The 20,858-nt window shown below is 39.8% G+C and overlaps 1 protein-coding gene across 1 annotated transcript; it reads right to left on the reverse strand.

Moving 5' to 3' along the window:
- Positions 1–6,955: 6,955 nt before the first annotated feature.
- Positions 6,956–13,547, reverse strand: LOC142373243 (beta-1,3-galactosyl-O-glycosyl-glycoprotein beta-1,6-N-acetylglucosaminyltransferase 4-like). Its single transcript, XM_075456413.1, has 3 exons — positions 13,078–13,547; positions 12,918–12,965; positions 6,956–10,289 (listed from the first exon to the last, which is right to left on the reverse strand). The coding sequence occupies exon 3, from the start codon at positions 10,286–10,288 to the stop codon at positions 8,987–8,989; it is 1,302 nt and encodes a 433-aa protein (XP_075312528.1). The 5' UTR covers position 10,289; positions 12,918–12,965; positions 13,078–13,547; the 3' UTR covers positions 6,956–8,986.
- Positions 13,548–20,858: the final 7,311 nt, after the last annotated feature.

Here is a 20,858-nt window from a genome sequence, read left to right on the forward strand (position 1 = left end):
TCAAGGGGTTAAACAGGCTGGAAAAAAAAAACGTTAACTGGGTCCAGCATGGCCATTTTGTAAAATTATTGCTTAAACCCAACCAAGAAGTGGAAAAAGTTTTGTTTTTTTTGTTGTAAAATGTTATTGTGTAATTGATATGTTAGTCTCAATCTTACATTACACAAAGGCCCGTGGCTGAAAGCATAGTGCTTAGCTTCCCCAACCATCCCTCTTTCTCTTTCATCTTTGAGACGACCTTGTGGCTTCTCAAATGAATGATGTGAGAATGATGTCTCCTCTGATGTGGGTACACTGGCATGAGACGCTTTTCCCTTCTGCTGCTGGAGGGGGTGGTACTTTGCGCAATGCTCTTTTGAGGTTTGGGAGGCATTTCATTGCATTTATTTACAGTGACAGTAAATATTTTCTGATTCTGAGCCCTATTGAGAGGTATGAAGCGTTTTGTGAGGTATGTGAGCGTTTCAGTTCGATTGTTCAAATTGTTTGTCAAAGAAAAATTCACGATGAAAGGTTGGAAGGGTATGAATAGCTAAGCTCATCCTAAATCCTGCACTAATGTGAATGCAAACAAACCAGCTTTCATAGCAGAGAACCCTGGGCTGTAGCTTCATGCCCAGACAACAAACTCAGCAACCTTTTTCTGTCACACTATATGTGCTGCCAATGTGCACAATGAACATTATTATTGCTTGTGTGCTCAGGACAGAGCAATGCAGTCCAGGAAGAAACATGACACTTCTGAGACATGTGGTTAGTGAGGGGCCGTGGAGCGCTATTTAAGGCTTTGGCTCAACCTTTTCCTCTGCTCTGCTACATGTCTGTATAAAAACCTCAAGTGCCAGATTTGGGCTAGATTCTCGATGAGCAACAGACAAACAGCTTACCCAACACAAGTCTAAGACTCACTCTCTCTCTCACACACACACACACACACACACATACACAGAAACATTTGTCTCTAAACCTTTCTAAAAAAAAGGGAGAAAAAGAGAAAATGGGAGCAGAGAGGAAGTGCGTGCTAAAAAAAGCAGACCTCTGATATTTACCGTGCATTATCATGACAGGAAGCATTCAGGAGGATGTGAAGTTTGCTTAAGTGTGCAGGATCGGAGACACTGAATACACCTTCACCAGAAAACGTTTAGCAATCTTGAACAGGATGTTACATTTTGAGACGGCTAAATTGAGCAATCTGAAAGTTACACAGGCTTGTTGTTTTTTTCTGGAAACACAGAGATGATGAATGCTGTTGCTGGGTAAAAGACAGGAGAAGAGAGTGAGACGTTTCACTTCCTTGAGGCTCTTGGCTTTGGTGGTTATGCTGATAGTATGAGTAAGTTACGCTTTGAGTTATGCCGAGCTAAATAAAGTATCTTAGCTCAGAAAAGTCTCAAGTGCTGCATTTACTGCAAATAAGTTCAAAACCGAAAAAATCTATAAATCTTAAAAGCTGACAAAGAAGACCATATAATTTGGACCTCAAAATTAAAATGTTCTCTCTCCTATATTGGTTTCAAGGTAAAAGGTTAAATTATTCATCATTCTAAAACATAGAGCTGTATAATTAAAAGTTAGGTACAGTCCCTTTGTAGTTTTCAGAAGACATTTAAAGGAGTAATTAATAAACCTTTTTTATAGCACCTTCTTAACAAAGGTTACAGAGAAAAGCAGATAAACAGAACCGGTTGGAGGCGGCAAAATCACCATGAAACACAAAGGAATACAATATAAATGTAAAAAATGTTAAACACCCGAAAACCCATCCAGAAAAACCTCCCCACCATCACTCACCACTACACCATTGTTCATGCAAACCAATGAGGAAGCCTGGCACCCCTTTAAACCACTTTTGTCTTTCTCCAATCGACAGTTAAGCTTTTGCCATAATCGATGACACAGTGCAAAAGATTCAAGGTCGTAGATGAAAGGCGGCGCCTCCACTTCCCCCGCTTCTAGAGCCCCATGTAGTGGTTAAGGCTGTATTTGTTATGGAAAAACATGTCAGCCAGAGAAGGGGCAGAGAAGGGCACTTTAGGTTTACGATGACAAATATTGATGCAGCATTTGCTGTGATTCTGTAATGCTGTATCAAATTAGGTTAAAAATTACATATGGTGTCAAGAGACTCCCCTTCTCCCCAAAATGTGCCTATGGGGCATTTGCTCATGCAGGTGGACACGGCCAGTAATTATTTTTCAAGTAGATGCAACTTTTAGTGATTGTGAGAACAACTGCAAATAAAGCGTAGAAATTAGGGAATGTGTGTTGGTCTCGATCTCATGTCTCACAAAGGCCCAGGGCTAAGAACGCTCCGCTTAGGTGATGCAACCAACTACACCTCCTTCCTCCTTATGAGGACACTAAGCTTCTTAGGGGCTACCCTTACAACCTGACTGCCCCCCCCCCCCCCCCCCAGGTATCTCCCTAAGCTGAGATAATTGAATTCAAACAAATATCCAGTATAAATGACGTTACCAAATGCTTACATCAGGAAGCTAAACTAAAAATAGAAAAGGTGTGTGTGGATTGATGCTACCCATACCTGCAAGTTGAGAGCTTTTGTAAACGTCTGCACATTTGGTTGCACGTGAATACATCATGTCAGTGCATTTTTATCTGGAAAATTCTGTCATTTCTACATCAATACTACCAGACTGGGTCGTAATGCAGCGCTCACACAGCATGGCCTTGCTAATTGCTCACCAGGGTAATAGCATATCTGCCAGTTTCCATTTATGAAGACAACGCAGGAGAAATATCACCTCATATAATGACTGTGCCAAGGTAATAGATTTGCAGCAAAGACTCTGATTGCACTTTGAATTGCCTTGTGTACGAATCGCGCTCTACAAATAAACTTGCCTTGCCTTGCCTGATTGGGATCAAGGCCAATTTATTTCTATTAATGCAGTATCTCAAGTCTTTGTACTATTGTGGTTAAAAACTTTATTCCAATAATGGTTAAAAGCATACAAATCAAAATGCTCCCAAATGAAAAATACCTTAAAAAAGTACCACTAGTCATATGCTTTGACAAATTTTTTCTTTCAAATTGAGAAAGAAGAACCATCTGATAAATGGTAAACAATATACTTTCTTAAGAACTAAATGATGATAATTATTCATTCTTTTTATTATTTTTTCTCAAGGTTTTTGGGGTCATTTACATGTGCCACCCTTCCCAGTCTTTGCCCCTGTCTGGCCCCCGTATCAAAGACTTTCGAGAGACACCCCTGCTTGTAGGTGGCGCACTTTACAGGATGTTGTAATAAGTCATATTGAAGGGATTGATCAAACTACTGATATGACTGTCTCAGCTGGAGGGCTCGTTGGTTCATTAGCATGTTTATTTAAAAAGTTAACAGATGTGGCTGAAAATTTATCAGCATAGCCTGGCCCAACTTGATCCAGAATGTTTTTTTTTTTGTTTATTTGGCTCCTCTACCAAGACAGGAGCCAAGGTGGAGCTGCATTATGTTATTGTCATTTCTCAACAGGATTGTGAAAAAAGCACAATTTCATGAACTTTAGCGAACAACTGGAACAACCACCTGAATAACTAAACTTTCTGAGGTATATGAGAGTCAGAAAACGCCTCTTTTACAACTGTCTGATGTGTTTCTGTGTGGTAGATGGCAAGTGTGTAAGATGATTCTTGTTTGGAAACATGCAAAAAAAAGTCTTACAGTGAGTAAGATTTTCCAGAGTAATTTGGTTTGTATTTCAGTTTCGTTTTTTGGACGGCACTCTGTAAATAGCTGTTATACAGAACCTGAGAACTTGCAGACGTCTCTGCAGCTTTGAAACGGCTCTCACTTTAGAACCAGTAGGTAAACTCTGAACATATTGGGTTGCATATCAAACAAAGTAGCTGCTATCAGATAAGATTGTGATTGTGTCACTCGAAACTTGATTGTATTATCTATTACACAACTATTAGAAAGTTCATATTGACAAATCACTTTTAACTGGACACTTTAACACTGTCACCAATCAGTAACGGTCCATCTCTGAGCTTCCTTACTTTCATTTTGTATTCGGAAGGAGATGATTGAGTGGGGTTGTTAAAGAATGAACTATCTAATCCCTTTTTTTGATGGTGAGTCACGAGTTCACAAGGTGCCCACTCGCTTGGCGTTTTCCAATTTTTCCAGGTTTGCCCATAAGTGTGTCCCCTGCCTGGCCCCATGTGCATACTTCTTTTGAATTAAGGCCGGCAAATAGAAGGGACTATAATAAGCTCTGGGTGTGCCACAACTGCTTATTCGCTGTGATAAAACAACCCACAAGCATTGTTAGCTTTAGATTCAAGTGTAGATAGATTACTAGAAAACTAACACCTGACACTACTACTGCTGTAGATGGGTGTAGCGTTCACATGCCAGGTCGTTTTACTCACTCACACATGCACACAACACTGGAACGTCCTCAGAAATTAATAATTTACTGGAACATAATAAGCCGTCTTGCCTCCATGTGTGCAGTGCCCAGTGTTCTGTAACTTAACTACTTATATAGCAGTGAAGAGAAAAGAAAGATACTGTTCATTAGCTATCATTGGTGGGTGTATAAATGGACATTATTATTTCTGATGTGATATTTAGGCACACAGGCTTCTTAACAGTAACACATGATGTTAGCATATTTCAATTACCACAAAAAAGTAACTTGACTTCCTCTTTACCAGACTGTAGCTGTGTTTGCAGGAAACGTGTAGGCAATATACTTCTGTGTACAATTCTCTGTGATAAGCATGCGGCCTGCACAGCCCAGACTGCTTTAATCTCTCCAAGCCTGCTCCCCATTTAGCGTTGCACTGCTGTGCAACTTCAAACAATGTTTTAAGTTTGGACATTAGCAGAAGGTTTATATGTTGTTCATATTCCTTGGTGTTCTACAGTTTTGTACAACACGTATACACTACTGTCAGATATTGAGGCAAATATTCTCATGCCATAAAATGCATTCGATATGGTTGTTTTAGTTGAAAGCAATTGCCACGATCTACATTGGTTCATTGCACATAAAGATGCACTGAGATTAAATGGTTGTATTTATTCTCTGCTAAGTAGGATGTTACCTGCAATTAAGCAAATTTAAAAGTCTAGCCAATAGATAACAGGTTTTAGTCTGGCTTCTTTCTTTGGCTTAAGTTGTTTGCATGCAATGTGTTTGTCGCAGTATTAAAGTATATTGTCCAATAAAGATGCTTGTCTCCAGTCATGTCGATTCCAGCCTCCTGTGTCATATGGCCTCTTGGTACTGAAGACATAACATCTGCTCAGAGAAACCATCCAAACAGTGGACCTTTACCGCCCAGTAATGCCTAAGTTTCACTGTAAGCAATTATTTGAATATATTCACATTCAAGGTGAGAGTATAACAGTAGAATTATTCTTTCTGAGCACCATAATTTGAGTTTAACATGAAAGAGGAGCATGATTTGAAGTCGAGTTGAACAGCCTTTTTTACTGAACAAGGTTCCACACCGAAGTAAATCTCCTTTAGCTTAAGATACAATGAATTATGCTTCATGAAAGGAAATGATTCTGCCCGAGACTTCCTTGCGGCCAAAACTTTCAAAATGATTCCCAATTGTTTTTTCATACAGTCATACTATCTGTGATTCATGTCAATAAATATGAGAACAGAAAAGTCACAACATACTTGAGCAACTTGTGGCAACATTTTACACCCGTGTGTTGGTTCCTTTACTTTTTTACAACCAAACTACGGTAAATAATGAACTTACGTTTAATAAGACTTCTTATTACACTTATGTGAATGACATAATCCCCATAAAAATGTGATACGATTGCAACTGACAAAGCATTAGTTTGAACAGCTGCCATGTGGCCGTCTTTTTGAATTTCTCTCAGCAGCTTTCCTTAACCTCGTGAATATTTCCAAAGGGCTCAGGAGAAGTTCTTAGGGAAAGATGATAGGAGGACATTCTTGCGACTACTTGACCATACTCCTGGTGTCCGATCCAGTTAATTTGCAGCTCATACATTTGTAAACATGAAACCTCCACTGGACAGACACACTTTCACAATCGTAAATTTTTAACCCTATCGACATGTCTGTAACATGTTTATATGTATTACAAGAAATTTCATGAGCAAAGCCAGCCATCAATGATGTGGTTGAGGATTTCTGCTTTGAATCTCCAAAGCGCTTCCTACATCCTTGGAAAGGCAAGGTCAGACAGCTCGTACGGTCTATGTAGACTATTCGCAGGAAATAATCTTGGTTATTTGTAGGGTGGGTCTGTACAGTTCATTTACATGAACTCTGAGGAATCGATGTTGTAAGAAGTTAGCTTGTGCCAACATCTACATGGAGGAAGTTGGCACAAGCTTGAAGAAAATGGCAGTAAAATTAAGACTGAGACAGGGACCAATGCTTTTGCTCACTTGTTCACTTTTGCATCTGCCAAATCTTTGAAGTCATGCCTGACATGCTTGAATTGCTTTAATTTTTGCCCTTGTTTTTTTCCTTTTTTTGTAATTTGCTCGTTTTTTTGTATAAAACCTTTGCATGGACTACCTCGTGACACATTCTTTGGACCAGTTTGTAACAAAGATGGGATTTTATGAATCTTGAAACAATGTAATTTGAATATCGAAGGATCTTTAATTTGCAGCAAATTGAAAAAATATCCAAATTGTGTCAGGAATAATTCAGTTCATAGTGCAAAACAAACCCTAAAATATATTATCCTGTCTTTGTCCTGTAAACTAAAATCTGACAAAAGATTAAAAAGATTAAAAAGAAAAAGAAAAAAAACAGACACTGCCAGTGTCAGCTGTAATATTTCAAAACTCTTGCCTGACTTGATTTTTTTTGCATGACAAATTAAGACCCGTCACACTCACTGATAGAGGAAAGAGACACTCATCAACAAGCTCTCACTGCCAGTAGACTGCACAGATAGCATATGTGGCAAAGCAACATTCTTGGAAGTTTATTAGAGACGGGTGCTTCAACAAATGCATCAACATCCATTTCCCGAAACCAGTTCCATTTCCTTGTCTCCTTTTCTCGTAAATTTGAGATAAAAACAAACAGAGCAACCCTTTAGTAAACATACATTTGTGATTTTAAAAAAATGAGATGACTTGAGATGTATTACAAAATCTTTAACACAGCAACCCAACACAATACAGTCTAATGACCCATCAAAAAACTAAGCCACCAAAATTACTAAAACAATAAAACAGTCTTTTTTTTCCCCATTTCTGGCCAATTCACCACTGGAAAAAGTTCCCATGAGAAAAAAGAAAGAAAAAAATATATTGTTTCTATAGAGTTTTAATTCAAATCCCAGAAATCCCACTGCTCAAAAACCATCTAACACCAGGTAACATCAGCTCTTGAGTGCAATGGAATAGCATTAATTCATACTTCTGACCAGCACCAAGTGACTCTGCAGAAGATGCCGTTTTTTATATGGCAACATAGGAAACATAAGACCTGGGTGTACACACTAATCTTCACAGATGATGCTGCAGTTGGCAAAAGTGGGCACTTTTTTCTTTACAGAACTACACATGTATTGTCCTCTACATCCAACATGAAGGCTCTAAAGTGGACGGCACAAACTCTTGGTCAAAATGAGGTGTATCATTTTCTGGGTTTTTTTAATTTTCTGTAGTCAAGACAGATGGAGGCTTATCTTCTGGCCCCCTGAGTGGTGGCGATGTCTGCAGTCCAGTCAGGAGAGTCATGATTATCAGAGTTAAAAGCAGAGTTTGTATGATACAGTGTAATCTTATCCCTTCATGTTGTCTAGTATAAGAGGGTAGAGGTATACTGGACCGGTTTTAGCAGGTAGAGCACATAATGAAAAAAAGCTTTGATCAGTTTGTTTTAGTGGGTGTACCAGATTTAAAGAAATATTTTAAAGCAGGGATCACTATCCCTTTATCCTTTATCCCCTCAATAGGCCTGATGCAATGTTCCCTTCATATTTAGACAGTAAGGGTGCAGAGACTTAGTTCAGAACAGAGTATTTCTACATGGCTCAACTGCTGATGTTAACTGATATTAATGGTAGACAAAAATTGCACTGCGTTGTAACCAGTGAACAGTTTTTATTAAAGTTACTATAAAAATGATTTTCACCATTAATAATTTTAACATTTGGTTCTGAGAACACAGATAAACGAATAAACTGAAAATACTCTCCGCTCTTTAAATATTTTATATTATGCTTTTAGGACTCCTTCCTGCAGCCTATCCCAGCTGTCATTGGGTGAAAGGCGGTGTACACCCTGACCAGGTCGCCGGTCCATCGCAGGGCCACACAGATACACACAACCATCCATGCTCACACTCACTCACAGGGCAAGTTACCAATTAACCTGACATTCATGTTTCTGGGCAATCCTTTGAAATATGACAAAAAAATAAAACGAGAACCAGATATTAAAGTTTCTATCAACTAGTTTAAAGTGAATAAACTATGCCGTGTAGTGTTGTCAAAGGGTGTTGCTATTGGCTCTAATCAAGCAGAAGTTACTTGTTCTAACATGAAACAAACCTCAAGGGGGGCAAACAACCACAACAGGAAAATGGGGAATATGGGGGGGGGGGGGGGGGGGCTTTTCTTTAGGGATTACATTCCTCTCAAGGAATATAGAGTAAATTATATCTGGGAAGACTGCAGTCAGTCACACGAGTTCCTTTCTTGCCAGCTGCTGAGTTACGTCACTAAAATCTTTGCCAGGTCAGACTTAATTCACAAAGTTGTTTCAACAATCTCTTTATAAATTGTTTTCCTCATCTTCAAAAAAGGAAAGAAATCTAAATATAATATCGACTTACATCTTCTAAGTGTGACTTGAAAATGGCAAGGGGTACCTGACTAGTCCAAAACCTAAAGACAATAAACTTACTGAAACGTAAGAGAAGATAAAGCAGCAAATTTCACTATCAAACACATCAAACATGGAAATAATTCCTATTTTTCAGTCTTCAGCTAACCCGTTCGGCAGGTCAGGGAAGTCCTTGATTGGAATAACCTCTGCTTTTCCTCCAGCTTCTCCTCTAGGCACTGAATGAGAATGGGGTCCACTTTGGGATCAAACTTATTGGCGAACCAGTGACCATAGTTGAGCAACCAATGCATTTCAGCTGCACCAAAAATGCAAACACTGCGGACGTGTTCCCCTGTGCACGGTGGGTAAAGGCTCTCCTCCAGGTAGTGCCACTTCACCAGCCTGGTCTTACTCATCAAGTCTGTAATATCGGGCTGGGACCTGGGCACCTCTCCAGGAATACCCGGCAGTCGCACAAGAGTAGCCCAGAAGTGTTCATCTGGGGAGTAGGTGTCCTCTGACCAGGCCAAGAAATCCTTCACTACAGGCGAGGAGTCCATGTGCACAACAAACTCCCGTGATAGTACAAAATAAGCGTTTCCAACAAACATCTCTATATCATGTGGTGGCGGGCTTTTTTTTTGCTCCGTTCTCACCGGCAGTTTCTGATATTCAAAGCTGGCGTCTTTTAGTTCATGGTGGAAGGTGAATCTCTGCCTCTTGATTTCAGTGGGTTGGCTCGTCTCCAACATATTAGAGCCTTTTAACTTCTTCAGTTCTGACACCAGCTCAATGTTGGACCTGAGGGGGAAATCCTGGCCACACAGGTTGATGACATACCTCCACTTAACTTCTGACCCCAAAAGGTCCGACAGACAGTTGAGATCGGCTTTCAGTCGGCTGATGCTTGCATAAAAGACAGACTCTCGCTTGCTGACGGTGAAGACGTTAGGCAAGCAGCGAGCCAAACTCTCCATGGCTGCGATGAACTCAGATGAAGACTTTTGATCATAGTGGATACAGTAGACATTATTGGGCGAGTATGTTGCTCTGATGAGTCGCTCTACCATCCAGGCATTTTTATGTACAACCAAAGAATAAGCAAGAGGAAACTCTTTCTCCTCTTCGGAAACACAGACCGCATCATAACCTCTGATGTTGATAAATGAGGGACAGCTTTTTGTAAGGTTAATCAGACTTTCGTCTTTGTCCTCCACCGTCTTTTTCCTTCTTATGATAAGGGATTTCCCCACCTCCACTGGGTCCATGTCATAAATAGCCGAGCACTTAATCGGGTGCTTGTACAATGGCGGACTCTTTGCGAGTTGTTGGACGACTGTAGACTCAGTGACGTAGTTGTACTTGACGCTAACCAGCAGGAGGATACTCAACACCAGCAGTGACAGGAAAGGTGGAAGCAAGTGCTTTCTTCTTAGTCTCAGTGCTGAACATCTCACATTCATTCTGTGATGAAAGAAAGCAAGAAGAGAGAAAAATAAATAAAATTGTACAGGTTTATAACAGGAAGTGTTCAACTGGGGGACAAAGAAAAAAAACACAAATTTGGATGTGGCCAACAAATTCTACGATTTGCAATCTTCAGTCTTATTTTTGTAAAAGACTGTTAGAGGGGCAGAACTAAGACTCTTTTACCGGAGAGACATACGTCTGATATGGTTTAATAAGCCCTTCTCAGGGATTTGATACGCAACATTCATGGCTTAACCGCTCCAAAAAAGTGACTGCATTTGGTGATTTTCAACCTTTTTAAATCGTGACCCTCGAGAAAAATCAGCTTCCTGGTTTTGACCCCCAAATATCACTTTTCTACACGTTGAAGCTTGTTGAAAAGTCAGAGTGAGGGTTTACAGTAACAGTGTAGTTATCAGCTCGAGAAAAAAAAACATGATGTTTTCCATCGCTGCTGTTTGTCAGATGAGAGTTAAAGTTTTGAGTCATTTTGCTGTTGAAATTCATATCACCCTAATGAACATGCAGCATTACTTTAAACAACATGTCAAGTTGAACGTCCGGATGTATAATCAGACAGAGAGCAGAGGCCCCAGCTACACTTTTAAACATTTTTAAAGAGATTTATCTGGTTCATTTGCCTCAAATGATGTGGGGAAAAAACAGGTAGGTAAAATGGAGGAGGAAAGTTTGAGCGGCGTTGTCCTCTGATCAGCGGATTATACTCAATTAACCAACCTCTGTTGTGTGTTTTCTCTCTGTTAATTTGCCTGCAAACGTTCAGACTTGTGTCATGAGGAAAGTGATATATGTATATCACTTATGTATATATACATATATTAGGGGTGGGACGATATGCTCTGGTCACGATTCGATTATATCACGATTTTAAGGTGCCGATTCGATTTGTATCACAATTCTTGATAATTGCGATTCTACAAGTATTGCAATTCCATATAATCAGTAATTGCAATTTTCTTCCTCCTTAAAAAACAAACAAGTTGAATCATACACTTCTAGAATGAATGTCTTTCCCATAAACGATGCACATCAGTCCGTGTCAGTCAGTCCAGCAGCTGACATTTATTTCAACTGAGACAAAAAGAGGTACTTAACATGTACAGCATTTTTTTAAAGTTTACAGTTACAAAATTAAATCAAATGTCCACACAGCACAAATGTGGGCTAGTTTTAACATAACTTAATGTAATGAATTGATAAAGTTTTTCTGGACACGGATATGACGTAATATAATCGATTCAGGGGAGAAAAATTGATTTTTAAAATCATCCCATTAAAAATCGTGATATGTACATGAATCGATTTTTCCGCCCACCCCTAATATAGCCCCTATCACACATGCACTACTTTTCATTAATCTGGTGGCAACTGAACATACGGATGTCAATGTGTGTGAATGACCTTCCTGTTACTTTTCTGTAACAAAGTCAGAAATTGTTACACGGAGGAAGAATTCCATGCTGCAGTCAAATCAACAGACAAACACACACTTTAAATTAATCAATAACAGACCCGCTCAAACTTTCCTCCTCAATAGTTTCACCCACAATAATTAACTGCCGCGCTGAGTCGTTTTCACATCACCTCTGTTTTGTTTAACGCAATGCAGCATGTTTATTGGCTTGATATGAATTCTTATGGCAAAATGACGTGTTATGAGACAACTGGAACTCTATGAGGACTTACTACGTTTTGTGTGGCGATGAAGCTTCCTATCTGACAAACAGTGGAAATGGTGTTCTCAGGTGAAGCAAACCTATACGTTTTCCCCGAGTTAATAACAGCACTGTAGCTGTTGAGTAATTAAACCCTCTTGAGCATAACACTGACGTTTCAGTGTCAAGTCTAAAGAGGCACAAAACTGACACGGCTGCCTCACTCCCTTTATAACTCACTTTATTGTCCAACCTTGTGTGAATGGCAAATATCAAGCATGTTTAGTATCATGTTAACTCTTTTTGTAACTGATCAGTGAATGTGTGAGTGACCGCAAGACATCACTTCAACAGTCCGATAAAGCTGTTAATGTTATGAAACCTTTCTGAAAAAGATATACTACATAAGCCACATACTCTATGCCATTAATCATTTATGGTGCCTTTACTGATCTCCACAACAAAACTGCTTCTTTTTCAAGCAGCAGAGGACCTGAAGGCAGGACCTGGTTTTCAGCCTTGTCTCTCGTGTGCAGAGATTTCTCAGAATCTTTTAATAATATTATTCACCACATTGAATTTTACACTGAGAAAAAAAAGGTTGCTAGGGTTGCTAGTTAACTTAATTAGTTGTGAGATGCTCAAGCTAGTTATGTAGTCCACTGAACAACTTTTTTCTTCCGTTTTGCTGCCCCTGTGCCAACGATTTTCAAACATGATGCTGGTATTAAATTCAAAACCAACATTAATATTTCTTTAATGATGACATTTCACAGTATGGACATTTGAGATGTTGTCTTTGGACCATTTTCAGTAGAATACTGAGTTTAAAATGCTTCGAAAAATCTGTTTTCATCTCCTTCACAGTGGCTCAACTGTTTCTCTTTCTCATTCCATTTATTGTCGCTCTCTGTCTGGAAACGAGACTGAATGAATAAACACTCACCTTGCTCCATACGTTTTCCAAACTCCTTGCAAGCCGTTTCAAGTCATCCTGAAAGTTATGGATACCATGGTCAAATTTAAGGCTTCATTAAAAACGCCCCTGACTTCTGCAGTTTTAATAAAGCTGCAGTGATAAATAATTTCCCAGAGCTGGAACTTACCGAAGTCAGAAGTAATGTGAGTGTACATCCACGTTTCCTGCCACTCCACTTTTTTACGCACAGCTACTACCACCGTACACTTGAACCGCAAAAACATATCCAAATGCAATTCGCTTCATTGTTACCAAGAATAATAAATTAAGTCAAAAGGGCACAACATGCGCAGACTCTCAGCCGCTGATTTCCAAGTTTGTCGATGAGGACGACGCTGCGGTTACAGAAGTAACCCGGAAAGAGGGAGGAGTTCAGGAACCTAATTGTAAATTACAAAGCAAAAATGTTTCTTTGCCATTCTATGTGGTCACTATCGGTTTGATATAATAGCTCCTCTATTAATAGCATGCAGTGAGACTGACGCAGCGCGAAAAGACTCGCTCTCCAACAGGTATGAGCGAAGGCGCAGCTGATTAAAGCAGCATGAATGAAAACCCCGTGCCTCGTGTCATCTGAACTCACTCAGTGGACAAGTTCAAGGGGACTGTGAAACTCAGCAAACTGCAAATGTTGACAGCAACTTATGTTGGCTTTTTTTTTTTTTTTTTTTTTTTTAATGAGGAAGAAGACCGAACTGAAAAAAAGAAGCAAGCAAGCAAGCAGACCAGTTTTTTTCGGTTAACCAGATCCACTTGATGTGCGAATGAAGGGGAAACGGTCTACGTTCAAAGGTTTCATTGTCTGTGCTCGAAATAACCCAGTCCTGACTGTGTCTTTGTGTAAGGGGAGGAAAAGAAACTGTAAACTAAGCTGAAAGCTGAAAGGTTCCAAGTTATTTAAATATTATTTTACAGAAGCACAGAGGAATTACATTGGAAAAGTACAATTAAGATGTATTTCGCCCTGCTCACCCTCCCACCCCCAGAATTGTTGCAAAAAAATGATCACTAAACAGGATTAATAACAAATCAATCAAATCCTTTTGTTTTTCCTGTCTTTAAAAATGAAGTAGGCCTACAGACTAAAGCCAACCAAGTTATGCGGATGGGAGCAAGGCAGAGCTAAAGAAATCTACCAATTTAATATTAATGTAATATCAGGCTGTATTGACAGTATATGGACATTTTATAGTTGATTGAAAAAACAGAAATCACATCCTTTAAAGTATATTTAGATGACTAAGAAAGAAAAAAAAAATGTTACCAATAGAAAACATAAATTTAACAAAAGTACCATTAACATTGCAAAATATATTATGAACAATAAAACATCAGATTTACAATACCGTGCAAAAGTATTAATCCAGCCCTCATTTCTTTAGACCTTGTTTCCAAGCAGCCAGACTATCTCACAATATTTTGAAGTGGTCTCGGAGTAATAGTTCCCCAGGCTTTCTGAAGGTCTTTCAGAGTCTTTCTTGGGACATTGGCAGCTTCTTCACTCTCTTTCAGTCTGTTTTTGCCTCATATACTGTTGTTTCTTTGTATGTTTTTTTACACGTTTCAATAATTTGTTGCAATCACTTCCTGCTTTCCTGGAAATATATAAGGAAACAAGGTGTGGCTCAGTACTTTGCATCGGATTGTATGTTACAACTCAAACATTGCTCGGTAGAGATGATCAGAACACGAGCAGTCGTTGAGATAATGAGTTGTCGATGTATAATGTAGTAATATAATATTACTATATTATATATATAGTATCATATAGTATTGTTTCATCATTAAATGCAAAATGATCAGACATGCAGTCGCGTACTATAAATACCTTATATGCAAAACTTAAGAAACTACCTCTCAGGTTACGGCTGATTAAAATTTCTGGTCGGACCATCAAGTGTGACAGGTTTTCCAACAAGAAGAACAGAAGTCATGGCGTTTATGGTGTTGAGATGACTTTAAAAAAACAGAGGAGGGTTTACTGATAATAATGCATTTGTCATGTAAAAATGCGCCCTCCGCTGTTTTCCCAGAATTTGAATTAGAAAACCTCAGTGCGACGCACAACAGCATTCAGCTGGACAAAACAGACTGGCAAGTAAAAGCATCTAAATATTTATTGAAACAGCTCCACTCGTCAGTGGCCTTGACCGAAACCCCTGACAGGGATTCAGTTGTGAAGCAGGAATGAAATGTTTTGTGTGTGTTTTACTCTTTATAGACGTGCAACGGTTGTGATGTCCCGTGAAAAAATAAATGGACTGTACTTGTATAGCGCTTTTCTGGTCCAGCTGACCACTCAAAGCGCTTCGAACACTACATGCCACATTCACCTGTTCACACACACTCATACTCTTAAGTCTGTACATAACTACGTGTTTTCTAACCATTCATACAAACATTCATACACCGATGGATGCATCGGTAGGCAACGTGGGGTTCAGGGTCTTGCCCAAGGACGCGAACCACCGACCTTCCGATTGCTCTTCCTCTTGAGCTACAGCCGCCCCTACAATACTGGTATGTCATCTAAGAATGAATGTTATCTTCATATAGCAGGAGAAAAAATGCGTGCCAACATCTCTGTCATCATGAGAACGTTTGTGTTTCCAGTCAATCCACTTCACTTCTTCCTCCTTTGGTCCAGATATTTCGGTATGACACTATAACTCAGTGTAAAGTCCACAACAAATAGCTGCCATAAACGCAGGGCGCAATGTTTGCTGAGTTTCAGTAATGCATCATATGCAGCACATGCCTTCCAACACGACATTAGTGTCTTAAATAATGTGTTTTGATCGAGTAACTTTTGTGAACATGTTTTCTTCATCAACACAAATGCTTTATTTGGTGTGTTTTTGCTATCATGAGAAAGAGAGGAAGACAAAAAGTTGGGAGAGACTTTATTCTCCCAGGTCCCAGTCTAATTCACACGACCTGTTACAGAGTTTACAAAGAAAGGTGGGGTACTGCATGGCTCTGATGGCTCAGCCAACAAGTCCGTATTAGAGGACCATGAAGTGTCTGATACTTACCAACCGCGCAAAGGAGTTTTGGGAAGCGATTCGAAATATGTAGTGTCCGATAACTACCAGCTGTGTAGGGTAATTTAGGACAACATGAGAATAACACACTCCCCAGTTAGTGTGTCCAGAAGAGGCTCAATAGATACGCACACACACCATATCCAGGCTTTGTGCCTGTTGATGGGAACATGCAGCATCTTCAAGGTCACCAAAAAACAGGCGGATTCTACTTCATGAAAAGCACACCCACAGAGATTCAGAGTCAGAGATTCTACGGAGATTCGGGCTTGAAAGATCTCTCCAGACTTGATGCATCATTCTGTAATTCTGATACGGACCTGGACGACAATAAAAGTTTCTGTGTTCGACCAAGTCTGTGTCAGCAGAGTTCTTCCTGCATCATCTACACATAGGCTGTTTGAAGGCGACCATCCCCAATACACCACAAGCACTCAAAGTAAAATTATTTGAAAAAATAGATGCATGAAGGCCTCAGGCTCTTTGGGGATCCTAAAGAACTCTTAAAATGAAGTTTTAACTTACTTTAATATGGTAATTCCTCAATCTAATATGAATTATTATGTTACTAAATACTTATCTGAAGAATGAAGGGAGACTTCCTTGATCTGTTTTTCATATCATTTATCACATACTTTTTAGTTGCTGCAACTGAATCTGTTAGGTTTGAAGTCACAGGAATTCAAATTCAACGAGCAGTGAAAAAGAGAAAACAGCTCCTTGACTCGCTTTTATGTAAAAACAGGCGTGAGTTACACGTTAACTACGAAAACGCTTCATTGAGCTAAACTGCATTGTTTTCATTGTTGCAATCCCAGAGCCTCTAATCTGACTGAAGGAGTCATACCTGGTGGTCCAGAATCACTTAGACCTGATCACTGTTAGCAGGGCTGGGCTGGCATCTGAAAAGGGCCCGGGCACTTTTTGATCACTGAGGGCGCGCGCGCATATATATATATATATATATACACACACACACACACTTCTGTCTAATTATCATTAATCCTCCATTTAATCCTTGTAAGGTGTTCATGTTTTTGTTACATAGAAGATATTCTGGTCCAGTGGACCTGGGACTAAAGGAGGGAAAAAAAGCTGCTGTGCACCCTCATCTTCCCTTCCTCCTGCTTGTGAAGTTCTGAGTATCTTTGTTTTTGAGGATAAGAGATAGAGAGAGGAGGATAACTAACTTAATTTTCCAGATGATGAGCCCTGGCCAGTGAATCTCTGTTACGGCCACCAAGGCACAACATATTTGGAAGACACGAGACAAGATTGAGGGTGCAAAAATATATATTTTATTATTAAACTCTCTGGAACTTTAGTTCTTGATTCAGCTGCTTTTGATTTTCTGTGAAGAAAAGGAGCGTTAACTTCCCTCAGTTTTCCCGTGCCCCAAAAAAAGAAAGAAAAAGGAAAAACACAACCCCAAAAGTATTAACAAAAGTTGGACCTGGTGAGCCGATCAAACATAACAAAACGGTACAGCAGGGGGCCAACCCTATACAGGGCCGTCGAAGCCCCTACTAGTACCGGACTAAAGCAAAAAGGAACCTAATGCAAAAGAAAGATCGAAACCAGGACAACCGGTCCCACCAGGCCAAAATCATAACTAGAAAACAAACAAACAGAGACCAACCAAAAATACCGCATGACAGGCTGGATACGTCAGCTGCGGCCTACCGCGATTGGACGAGCGCGCACCGCCTCAAGGCACGTTCCCGTTGGTGATGGAGCGAGCGGAAGCGAGCGGCAAGGTGGAAGTGGAATTTCCCGACATGTCGAAACCCAGCATATTTATAGGCGGACCAACAGCGCCTCCAATGAACGTAAACTAATTAATTACCAAAATACTTACTAATGTGCCCAAAGCACATAACAATCTCATTGTGAAAAAAGTATTCATACCATTTTCCTTCAGCAAAACCTGAAAATGGGTCCCACAGACCCAAGCCAGGGATAAGCAAAGCAATATTTCACCAACACACACAACACTGTATAGAAAAGGAGCACCAGCACCACACACACTGTTGTATGTTCTAAGTCTTACTGAATCAAATTAAACATGTAGTAATAATTTCCTGGGTTCAATTATTTTATTTATTGCTCAAAATTGTTCCAGTCCACAGATACTGTCAGTGAGCTTACTGAATGGAATGTTAACCCCCGCCCCCCAGGCATAAACTGTAATGCAGCTTGAGACTGATCAAAAGAGCCTAAGATAGTGCTCATGTCTGTGTTTTTTTTCTCGGACAAGTCATTTTTTTCACCACAGCAAAACCAAAAAAATAAATCAAATGGGTATTTTTGACTGATTTGAGAGAGTGGGGACGACAACTTCAGTTTTAGTTTTAGTTTTAGGCAACACATGGGAAAAACGCCGAAGCGGTGAATAGCTAATCTTCCTAGCTAGCGGGTGTGTTGAGATGAATTCCTCAATCTCTCCCTGCTGGGTCACGTCTCCTATCTCCGTCTCCTCCTCCTCTGGTTCCCCAGCTGGAACAACCATCTCCTCCTCCTCTGGTTCCCCAGCTGGAACAACCATCTCCTCCTCCTCTGGTTCCCCAGCTGGAACCATCTCCTCCTCCTCTGGTTCCCCAGCTGGAACCATCTCCTCCTCCTCTGGTTCCCCAGCTAGAACCATCTCCTCCGCCTCCTGTTCATTCTCCACCACCTGTGCGCTCGTTGATGTACCGGCGGCCCCACTGCTGCCCCAACCTGAGGTCGAGCAGCCAGGTTCCGCATCTCCCACGGCCGCACTAACCGAACCTGAGCTCGAGCTTGTGCTTTTAAAAAACATATCGGTGATTTTAGCGCATTTTACTGCGTCGTCTCTTAGTTTTTGTTTTCTCTTTTCTTTACGTTTGTCATGGCCACTCTTTTGTTTTTCCATTTCGCGTCCTCTTTCCACCAGAGCTTTAGCCGAATATAGCCAAGTGAAGTCAGCTAAACTTGGGATTATAATGATGATGATGATAACTTGGGTCAAGTGGTCCTGTAGGGAGGGGCGGGCCTTTGTCAACGTTAGGCATTCTCATTGGACTAGCGCTCTGTGCGTCAGGAGAAACATCCAATGGGCCCCGACGTGTCATTTTGTGTTTTTTTACCGTCGCAGTCAATAAAAAATATAATATATATATGTATATTTTATTTACGGCCCTCGGAGGACCCGGAGGGCCCAAATCGCGGGAGGGCCGTTCGGTAGATAGCCAGTCCAGCCCTGACTGTTAGTGAAATACTTCAAATAATTCACCTGTTTAAAAATATATATATACTTAGATTAAATAAATGAATTAGATTAAATCTGTCTGAGAGTGAAGACAAAATTTTGAAAAATCTCAGATGGCAGATCAGTTGTGTACCAAACAGAAGGTGGGTGATTCAATCCCTGGTTCCCCCAGTCATAAGTGATGTGTCAATGTAGTGTAAAAGTGGTCGACAAGACTAGGAAACTACAACATAAATGCAGTCCATTTTTTTTTCTGACCTACAAATTAAACATTTCTATCCAGTTGGCCAAGTTCTGCTCCATTCAGGGAACAGACCCATTTCCATCATTAACAAACACCGACGTGAATCATATGCTGCGGCTTTCGGGAGATTTCACCTCATTTTAACATGTTGGACCGTCACAGCACAGCCCAGCAACATCCCCTAAAGATGACACCATATGCATAAATATATTTTGGAAGAATGATATTTATTTAATTTTTTTTCTTTTTTCTTAACCCATCCACCACCACCCCTAATGGAGGACCTTTTCTTTTTTTTTTTTTTTCCTTTTTTTCCTTTTTAATTAAGTTTATAACATAGATCAAAACACAATTTACATAGGCTGTTTCACTCATAAGATTAAAACTATAGAAATTGTACAGATAATAATAATGAGAAAGGATAAGGATAATAAAATAATGATAATAATAATACAAAACAATAAATAAATGTAAAAATAAAAAACATTAAAGGTTGGGTAGGGGATCTTTTTCTGGCACATTTTTTTACATATTGCTTGAAATCCTCTTCACACCCCCATTGCAACCAATTAATTAAAAGTTTTGACACAAATATGAAAAGTTTTAGTGGCCTCTAGAACGTACAATCTAGGAAAAACAGTATCCAATCATTGTGAACGGACCGTTCACAATGATTGGATACTGATGCCGTCTATCAAACTGCAATCTGCTCCCCCCTCCCCCTCCTTCCCCCTGTGCGCGTACCCTGCTCCGTGAACGAATTATGCGTCCAAGAAGCTTGGCAGGACGCTAAACTAGAGCCAGCTTGGCTAGCACCTAGCATTATTAAACGTATAGTTAGCATAAACTAAATACTAAATACGGCAACGATCAATGCTTGCTGTCAGAACAGCGCTCGTGCACCTTCGTGCTCGTGCGCGTTCATGTACTCTAGAGGCGTGCCTTCGGGGGGAAAGTGAAGAAAAGGGTTGGGACTTTTTACCTGTGTATTTTCAAAATGCAGCTTAGGCTGGACTCAAAATCCAGGATCTCCTACCCTACCTTTAAAGTAAAAGAATAAATGATCACTATAACAAAAAAACATTTTATAGCAAATCTATCTTTTTTGAGTTACCTTTTAGGCTAGTTTATTATTATTCCTTTGACTCAGTTTTCCCAATGTTCCCCTTCTATAAGTTTAATCCATCGTTTTCCATACATTTCATTATTATCTCCATATGTCATCCCACATTCAATTTTACAATATAATTTAACATAATTCATAAAACTTTGATATTTAATCTATTCTTACATTTTGAACCAAAAATAAACATTTTCCCAAGTAGAAGGATTATATTTTGTATGCCTTCTGCCTCTGCCAGGTTACCAAATAGCACCGTAAACAGATCTCT

Source organism: Odontesthes bonariensis, chromosome 22 (assembly GCF_027942865.1).
Source record: "Odontesthes bonariensis isolate fOdoBon6 chromosome 22, fOdoBon6.hap1, whole genome shotgun sequence".
Taxonomy (NCBI): Eukaryota; Metazoa; Chordata; class Actinopteri; order Atheriniformes; family Atherinopsidae; genus Odontesthes; species Odontesthes bonariensis.